Source organism: Toxorhynchites rutilus, chromosome 3 (genome assembly GCF_029784135.1).
Source record: "Toxorhynchites rutilus septentrionalis strain SRP chromosome 3, ASM2978413v1, whole genome shotgun sequence".
Classification (NCBI taxonomy): Eukaryota; Metazoa; Arthropoda; class Insecta; order Diptera; family Culicidae; genus Toxorhynchites; species Toxorhynchites rutilus.
Window position 1 is genome coordinate 32801617 of NC_073746.1, and position 10410 is coordinate 32812026.

Genomic DNA, 10410 nt, shown 5'->3' on the forward strand with positions numbered 1-10410 from the left:
AATTTACGAATTTCAAACCAGAAAAACAAAACATCACCATTTTATTCGCTGCGCCATCTGATTGAAAATCTAACGTAGTTTCGTCAATAGTCGCCGACCGGTGCGCTGCCTTTGAACGAAAAAGAAAACCTTTCCGAGAAAACAAGAAAGCATTACGAATGTCATGCATTTGTGCCCTCTCTGTTCGGAAAAAGTGAACCAGTTTCAAAAGAAAAATTGCACACAACAATACACACTCCAGAGCATTTGCTCTTAAGGGTGTATTCTATGTTTAGAGGCGAAAATTTCGAACTTTTTTTGAACTTCGCTAGAAATAAAACGGAAAATTTACTATCCATTATATCATCATTTGTTTATCTGTATTTCAAAACTTGAACGAAAAATTTATCATGATTAAAACAGTTACATGCTGATGAAGTGAGAGGGTTAAAAAAAATATGCCAAACACGATTCCAACGCATCTGGTTATCTGAAACAAAGAAAAAACGAACAGATTCTTAATTGGCGATCTAACGTACAAATCTACACCTAGTCGGCGCTGCGGTGAAAGTGATGATGGTTTTAAATTTTGCCATTTGAGCTTATGGAAGGTTTGTAGTTCTTTCCATAAATTACAATGTTATAATCATAAAAGATTATTTGATTGCGATGAGTTTGTAAGAAATTTAATTCTGCGCAATTTTATATATAACATGTTATTTATTTACCTCTTTCAGTAGTGAAAACTGTATAAATATTGACAATGGTTGAATTAAAGAAGGAAATTCGAGAATACAATCAAAAACAAGTAGAAAAATGCATGATTCCTGCATGTGAGAACTACCTTGGAAAGCACGGAAGTAAAATATACGTGATTTGTTTTTGAGTTTTAGGGTTATATCAGCATCATTTTCTTAGTTCAAAAACAAAATCCAGATGTCTCACCGATCGTTTACGTTTTGCGTTAGATCGCCAATTGGCGATCTTACGTACAAATCTACACCTAGGCGGCGCTGCGGTGAAAGTGATGATGGTTTTAAATTTTGCCATATAAGCTTATGGAAGGTTTGTAGTTCTTTCCATAAATTACAATGTTATAATCATAAAAGATTATTTGATTGCGATGAGTTTGTAAGAAATTTAATTCTGCGCAGTTTTATATATAACATGTTATTTATTCACCTCTTTCAGTATTGAAAACTATAAAAATGTTGACAATGGTTGAATTAAAGAAGGAAATTCGAGAGCACAATCAAACACAAGTAGAAAAATGCACGATTTCTGCATGTGAGAACTACCTTGGAAAGTCCGGAAGTAAAATATACGTGATTTGTTTTTGTGATTTAGGTTACATAAGCATCATTTTCTTAGTTCAAAAACAAAATCCAGATGTCTCACCGATCGTTTATGTTTTGCGTTAGATCGCCAATCAGTAAAGATGTCGCAATCGCATTAAGCACGAAGGAGTCAAAAACAAGTTTTTTTTCTGATAAATGGCGGTCGTCTAAAGAAAAAAAAACCGTGTGTAAAACCATTTTTCACGTTTCCCGATTTTAAAAAATAATAAAATCAAAACATTATGATTCTAAGATTAATTCAAATTATCACACTGAGAGAAATAATTAGTATATATAACAATTTTTGTAAGTAATTAATACCAATTCTTTAGGCCTTTTCTATCGTACTAACTATCCATTTTCGTTTTTTTAATAGGCTGCAGAGCATATAGGTTAAGGAATGTGGAGTAACGGTGGATGATGGTGGAACAAATATTCAATCAAATGTGTCCGAGTGTGTTTGTGTGGGTGTCAATTGCGGAAAAGCCCACCGGGAGCGCGGTAAATATTCAGTGCAATTCGTGCATTCACATAGAGAAACAAATTGCGACATGTGACTGCTGAAAAATCACTGCTTCTAGAACTGTTACTACGAAGCCACGCAAGCCATAAACCATTTTCAGTGCCACCGAAACTTTCTACTAAATAGTTATTTATCAGATTTCATTGCTTTTATAAATAATATATAAATATAATTGCTTTTATAAATAATATATTGTTTATCATCAAGCAAATTAAATAGAACAAATGCGTAGTCCTACGTCAGAAGCGATGTCTTGTGTCTTGGATACAACCCTCTATAATTTTTTGCGAATAAAAAAATCATAAATTATTTTGTTGAAATAAATCATCGATAAAGATAAAAATTATCATAAGTGTACTATTACGGAAAAGTTATATGCAACATTGTATGCTCGTTGTAAACTCTCTCAAATATAGATAGCGCTATAATCGCATAAAAGGTATACTTTACACTGGAGTCTGGATCAGGGGTTAGACATCAATTGAATATAGGCTACCCAAAGTCAAAATCAATATGGCGTCATTTGTTTACCAACATACCATTTGCGAGGATTGAAATCGTTGAAATCGCGGAAATTGCGCTGCTTTATTTCTAACTGCATAAGCGATTTTCATATTTCGGTTTCACATGGAGGTGTTCAGATTCAACATGGAGTTTAAAGTTAGCCACTATTTAACTATATAACCGGACCGTGTTGTAAACAACAGTAATTGTCAGAACCAAAATGTCAGTAAACCGCAGCAATATTGGGTACATTGGCAATATGAGGAATTTGACGTTTTAGTCATACCCCTGGTCTGGATGCCAACTGATTTTTCAGTGTTCAACAAGACACGATTGGCGATCTAACGCAAAACGTAAACGATCGGTGAGACATCTGGATTTTGTTTTTGAACTAAGAAAATGATGCTAATGTAACCTAAAACTCAAAAACAAATCACGTATATTTTACTTTCGGGCTTTCCAAGGTAGTTCTCACATGCAGGAATCGTGCATTTTTCTACTTGTGTTTGATTGTGCTCTCGAATTTCCTTCTTTAATTCAACCATTGTCAACATTTTTATAGTTTTCACTACTGAAAGAGGTAAATAAATAACATGTTATATATAAAATTGCGCAGAATTAAATTTCTTACAAACTCATCGCAATCAAATAATCTTTTATGATTATAACATTGTAATTGATGGAAAGAACTACAAAGCTTCCATAAGCTCAAATGGCAAAATTTAAAACCATCACCGCAGCGCCGCCTAGGTGTAGATTTGTACGTTAGATCGCCAATAAATTGTCCTCTGAATAATATTGAGAAAAAAACAGAAACATAATCATATTTCGGTAGGTAATATTTAGAAGTTTAATGCGATAATTGCTAAATATATTCAACCAGATGGTGCAGCGTGTAAAATTCTGATGTTTTGTTTTCTTGGATTGAAATTCATCATCATTATTAAATTAAATCATCTTACATTAATTCATTCATAACATCCATAACATGACATTAGAGTTGTGATATGTGTAATTCTACAAATAAATAACGTACTCTGAAATGTCTTCATATTTGGCATCCCTGCTCTGAAACTAAATTTGACATGTTTACGTTACGGTTTCTACGCACTCGCCGGGTGCGATAATTTTAATAATTTCATTCCATTCTACTTTTAGAAAATGCCAAAAGATAAAATTCAGCACGGAAGTTACCATCAGTATTACGAGTTTCGCTCACGGGACAGCCGACCACAATGTTTAGAGAACTGTCTTCGTCAATGCTCAAATCAGCTCGCTCGCCTAAATAACCGCACCATCCACATGCTCGATATCGGTTGCAACAGTGGCAAACTATCGAACTCGGTGCTGGCTGTCATTCAATCGACTTATGGAGAATCCCAGCTTGTTCACATGATCGGGGTGGATATTGACATGGATCTGGTGGCTCAGGCACGCAGCTCGTATGGCAATGAGAATTTACAGTTTGCCCAAGCCGATATCAGCGCCATAGCCATAGAAGACTCAGAAGGGAAGGATTCGATTGCGATGTATATGGAGCGTGCTGGAATCCGCCAATTCGATTATGTGTTCTGCTTCTCGGTGCTCATGTATGTTCATCTGAATCACGGAGACCAAGGACTTCAAGCTGTGCTGGATTATGTTTGCTCTAGGGCGAATGTTTTGGTATTGGAACTACAAAGCTGGAAAAAGTATCGTGATCATGTACGAAGAATGAGGAGGGAGGGTGAGGGAGAGTATCCACACTTTGAATCGCTTGAATGGAAGGGAAATTACGGTAGATTGGAGGAACACATTAAGCAATATGTAATAAGTCGAGGGTTTCATTTGGTGTTTGAAGAGGGCAATAGGAACGAATTCAATCGAAGTTTAATTTTATTTTCGAGAAATTCCACATAGGCACTTGCGAACAGTAACTCAAAAACTAAATTAATTACTATTGTACAATTTACATGGTAACATGATTAATATTACAACATACAAAACAGAAAGGATATTTCAGATCTAAGAGAAAATATATCGTTTTTGAAGCTTCAAGAGTTGGTTCAAGGTATTTTTCTGTATTATAGATGTCATAATAATTATTAGGGTAAATTAGAGGCGAATTAACTTCAAAGTTTAAAGCCTCTTAGAAACAAACAAAGAAAGAAAGAATTAGGGTAAATGATCTTGGTTTGTCCGATTTGGGGTGTTTTTATGCAACTAGTAAATGCAAATCGATTTTTTGTCATGAAAAACACATAATACGAGTTTGGGTTTGTTGAAAAGCCTCAAGTCTCTAGTTGCTAATACTACCATAAGTTGTTAAAATTATTCAAATTTTTATGTTTTTTAACGATTTTCCTTAAACAGGAATTATGACCATGGTTTGACCACCTCTGATCATGGTTTGCCCAAAAAATGATCATGGTTTGTCCGGTTTTAGAAATTACCATTGCATTTATCATTGCTTGAGTTTACTGTCATCATATTGATCCATTCATAATTTAGGCTTTCGTAAAAATTTACTATCAAACTACTATAAATCATGTGAAAGACAATTTTATTTATATGTTTCGAAACATTCGAATACCTTATTTGACACATGAGCGCTGAATTAGAGCATTCAAAAAAGTGGGCAAACCATGATCATATTTTCGACTGGACAAACCAAAACACGCCTTACGCTTAACGTACGGGTCGTATGACTAATATTAACAGAGTGTTCTGCTACTAGTAATTTTAGATTATTTTCTAGCATATTCATGTTCACGTTAGTATAATTGTCATATAGCGGAATTAAAAAAAAATTATAGGAGGTTGTGTCCAAGACACGACCGCTTTGCTGATGTAGAACTACGCTGTAGTTTAATTCATTCGCTTGTTTATAACTGCGAATATTATTTCATAATGCTACGAAATTTTAGAAATAACCATTTGGTCGCCCTAAAATTTATTTTTGTTGTAGCATCATTTGACGATTATTGTTTGATGATTCATTCTTGTCCTCGCAGAACAATACATGCTCGAGATAAGCGCAGTTATCATCCTTAATGGAGAAACGTTTGCTACTGGCAAGCGAAACCAAATCACATACAAAATTCCAGAACGACATTTACTCTCTTGGTGACTAAATACACGAAATAAACTCTTTCTATTAATCTCAACAACCTAGAAAAGAGTAGCACTGCTTCATTATGATCAAGATTAGCGCAAATGCAATCCTAGTTGAAGGGAGTTTTGCAACTGGCACTTGAACCTAAATAAATTAATAACTTATTATAACTTATTGAATAACTTGGTATTCCCTAAATAATTTTTTGGTGCACAACCTTAACATCTGCTTCACCATAGCGTCAGTTCAATGCATTGATGCAATGTCAAATGCACCAACGAAGCCTTTATGATGACAGAAAACAAACAATGTCAACTGCTTGGAAAAAGGCTCAGCAGAGATTCATTACTAATACCCCAGCGCAAATATTTCCCTCCCGCTATCTCCCCTCTTTGTCACCACGTTCGGATCGACATGTTCACCCGCAACAGCGCAATACGTAAAGATGCACGTACGCTTACAAATATCCATATATCGATGGCTTGAAGCAATTGAATACACACACACTCATCTCCGTCTTGCGTTCTTCTCAACAGAAGCCCTTTTTGTTAATATTGCCGGTCTAGATCAGCTTAGCTGAGAGAGTTTTGCTACCAACATGCGAAAACAAATCATATACCAAGTTCCATTGTTTTCTTTGTTAGCTGACAAAAGCCTAGCTTGATGATTCCCCACACAATTGTGTAGCTCAGAACCTTGATGCAATGGCATCAGTTTGATGCAATGATTGCAATGCTAGAGACATCAGTGAGTCACTAATTTGGTCGCGTCAACAGCTCAATCCGAAATCAAGACATGTGAGACTTTAAATTTCTTCTGTTCATTCGTTTCTAACCTTCAAAAAGGCCCTTGGAAAACTTTACTTTTTGCTCGTATTACTCCTCCACCCCCATTACCTTAAGAAAGGCATTCGATCCCTCACCGTCCAACTCGCCGTCGCTCGCAACGATGTTGTTCAGTCGGTGTCCTCACGAAGAATGGAATTTTGCCTTTTTCTTCTTTCTTTGTTTTTAAGAGGCTTTAAACTTTTGCAGTTCATTCGTCTCTAAGAATTTTGCCTCAGCGAGATTCACTGTTTATACTCTAGTCAAATATTCCCCTTCGTTCTTCTTCTTTTCCTTTGTTCACGGTGATTTTAAATCTTACGATTTTCCCTTCGTTGCTAGTCGATAAGTTGCTCGGTATTGACAGCTCTGTTCGGGAAAGCATACAAATGGACAGAACAAATGTATGGGAAAATGGACACGCTTATAGTTTTCATAAATTTTAACCATTTACACACCATGGGATAGTAATGTATAGCATATGAAACAAATCTTAGGGAATTTCCGATTCGTTTGGTATGTAAATCCCCGAAATCCGTTCGCGGCAAAAATAGTTATTAACGTTAACTTTATTTCATAAAAACGTGACCTGTTTTCTGATTTGGCACCCTTAATGAAAGACGTAGTTCTACGTCAAAAAAAAAACTATAGATTATGGGCTTCAAAACATTACTTTCGTAATATACTTTTCCGTTTGATAATCATCATATACCATAAATAGGTGTGACCTTCATTCAAAGAACAAAGGAACACTACCAGGCTAATCAACACGAAGATTGTTTTAAATAATTCTTTTGTAATTTGGTTGGTTGATTCATTTTTATTACCCAAATCATTGAATCAAATTTTCAGACTTTCGTTGGAAAGCTACTGTCATTGCGCGTCTTATTCAGTATATGTCAAAAAGATGAAGCGTGAACAACATAGTTTTTTGTCACTTTGAATATGTCGAATTTCGTACCAACGAGAGTGTTTTTGCGGGGAGTGTTACTTCATTACTTCAATACGAAGAAAAAACCTGCGAAAAGGCATCGCATTTTGGTGGAAATTTATGATCACCATTCTCCAACTGAGCGAACGTGTCAGACGTGGTTTACACTGTTCAAAATTGGTAATTTTGACTTGGAAGACGATGAACGTTCCGGACCGCCAAAAAAGTTTGAAGATGAAGAATTGGAAGCTTTACACGGTCAAGATCCGTCACAAACGCAACAAGAACTTGCAGATACGCTTGATGTAGCTCAACAAACTATATCCGATCGTTTAAAAGCAAAGGGGATAATCCGACAGATAGAACATTGGGTGCCGTTTGAATTGAAGCCACGAAACGTCGAACGCCGTTTTTTTACGTGCGAACAACTGCTCCAACAGCATAAAAGAAAGGGTTTTTTTTTTGCAACGAACCGTTACTGGCGATGAAAAGTGGGTCCATTACGACAATCCTAAACGTCGGGCAACGTATGAATACCCCGGCCATGCATCGACATCGGTCAAAACAAATTTGGAAACGCTGAAATGGGAGGTCCTATTCCACCCGTCGTATTCTCCAGACATTGCTCCGTCCGATTACTACCTTTTTCGATCGATGCAACATGGCCTGGTTGACCAGCACTTCTCCAATTTTGAATATTAAATTTGTAACCATTTTTGCAGAATAAAGCATTCATTATTGAAAAAAAACTTACCGGTACTCCTATTATTGTTTTAACAGAAGCCATTGGTGTAATTTTACTTATTGGCATTCCAGAAACCCCAATCTTCAAGAATTATTTTTTTCTGTTCTCCCGTTTTCCGGAAAATTACAAAAAATCGAAAATTCACTAAACAAAAACATTGGCCAAAAGCTACATTTTTGTTCCTACAGGAAGTACAATTTTCCGACATCATCCAACATCATGCCCTACATCCTATCTTCATCGTTGGAAAAGCCATTCTTGAAGAGAAAAATTCTGAGAGTCTTAAATGCGATACACATGTCAATGAAAATAGTGAAATCGAATTTGAAAAAGTTACCGTAAAAAAATGTTCACCACCTCGAAAAAAAACACCTTATGCAGAATTTTTGCTCAATCGGATTTAAGAGAGAGTGGCGCAAAGGGGTCAAAGTTTTAGTTTTTCCTTTTATCTTCTATTGTTCTTTTGATTATCTTCTATGTTCTTTAGTTATACATACCTTGGAACGAAACTAATGAAATAATATTACTGAGCATCTAATATATGAGGGGCTTAGAATGCAAGAGGTGTAAGTGACTTGTTCGATTTCTCTTCGTCAACTTTTTCTTTGATTAATAACTCAACAGCAAAAACGTTCCAATTTGAGTTTGCTATAGAATCCGATAGATGACGTTCTTATCTACCTTCCACATGGTCAAATACGAGGTATGGCTATTAAATAACGAGACTGCCCTAGAGGGCTGGGGGGGAAAACGAATAGTGCGTTCGGTAGCTTGATGATGATGATGGTCCCGCCTCCTTCCCCTAAAGAGGTTTGAGCAAGACGAGTTATCTAAAAGATAATTTATTTATTTTTTCTCAACATTGAAATCAGTTTAGCTGACACAAAAAAACGCATTGATTTTATTCACAGATATAAGTTCAAAAAATTGAATGTCAAAATACAAGCCAATACTCAGTCATGTCCGCCACAGAGCCGATACGGTCCCGACGAGGCCCTTGCAGCCAAGTGGTCCACCAGAGCACAAGTCCAACCGCCAGCCTTGTTTTGGATTGACTATGGATATCCTCATTCAGAGAAATTGGGAAAATTTCCTTTACGAAAAATTCCTAGACCGGCACTTAAAAATCTTTCAATTAATTATCCTTTATATCTGTGGCACGCGCGCGACGCTCAAACTTTTGTAGACTACTTTTATTTTTTTTAACTAATACAACTATAAAAAACAACAAAATAAAAATAAAAATAGTCCATCATCACCAGATCATAACAGACATAATAGAGATCAATACAAATAAAAAAAAAGTTAATTTTAAAAATTTATATTGTCTACACAATATAATCCGTTAAAAAACTTGAAAATATCAAAACAAACTACAAAAAACTGTCCACATTAATTGTCCGTTCGTATAAAACTTCGTCAATAAAAATCTTCGTCATAAAAAAAAAGTTCGACTGTTAATTAAAGACAGCTTTCACGTGTGAAATACAGTGCCTATTAAATTCTGTAAGTGTTGTTGCGCATTTAATATGTCATCGAGTTGAAAACATTTATTCCTTTGAAGTACAACGAATTTTGTGAAGCACATGACAAGAAATTAGGTGTTCTTAGTTCATTCGCGTTTCTTGTGTTATATCTATGGAAATCACTTCCTCTTTCAACTCGATCACACAAATATCGAGACAGCAAACCGTTAACTACTTTAAAAATGAACACCATAGTTAAATAAATAATTCTTTGCTTCACGGAAAACCATTTTAGAGCGTCCAGCATCAAAAATGAGGAAGTGAATCTATTGCATTTTAGAATCAACCCCATTATTTTATTCTGCAAACGCTGTAATCTCGATATTTGTGTATCATTGGCTAAAAATAATATGGAGGAACAAAGGTCTAAATGAGGAGAGATGATTGAATTATATAGCTGTATTTTGCTGCACATAGTTAAATCGTTTTTCAATCGGCATAAGATTCCATACTTCTTGGCAATTTTCTTGATAACGTTGTAATACTCACATTGTATTGAACTTGAGTTGGTCATCAATAATCATGCCAAGATATTTAATCTCCCGAACGCGATCCATGGTCTCATCATCAATTACAAAAGAGATGTTCTCATTAGAACGATTTCGCGAGATTACCATAAATTTAGTTTTATTTATATTCAACTTCAATTGCTTATACTTCAACCATCTACTTAAAGAACGCAAATCTCCATTCAAATGTAAAACGACCTGATTCCAATCATGAGCTGCAATGAATAACACAGTATCATCTGCAAATAGGTTAATATCACAAAATCGTAAAACTCGTCGCATGTCGTTGATGTACATAATAAATAAAAGGGGCCCTAATACACTTCCCTGAGGTACTCCAAGATTATTCCCTACGGGACTGGAAATTGAATCATTAAGAATAGTCCGTTGAGTTCTGTCATACAAATAACATTCAAACCATTTATTTGCAGTACTCGT

The 10410-nt window shown here is 35.5% G+C and overlaps 1 protein-coding gene across 1 annotated transcript; it reads left to right on the plus strand.

The window, feature by feature from the left end:
* Window positions 1-3435: 3435 nt before the first annotated feature.
* LOC129778444 (pre-miRNA 5'-monophosphate methyltransferase) lies at window positions 3436-4380 on the plus strand. The gene has a single exon (XM_055785339.1). It carries the CDS (start codon window positions 3505-3507, stop codon window positions 4240-4242), a length of 738 nt encoding a protein of 245 aa, XP_055641314.1. The 5' UTR covers window positions 3436-3504; the 3' UTR covers window positions 4243-4380.
* The last annotated feature ends 6030 nt before the right edge of the window (window positions 4381-10410 follow it).

Coding starts and splice junctions, on each gene's coding strand:
- LOC129778444 (XM_055785339.1), top strand. CDS start 3,505: ATGCCAAAAGATAAAATTCAGCACGGAAGTTACCATCAGTATTACGAG.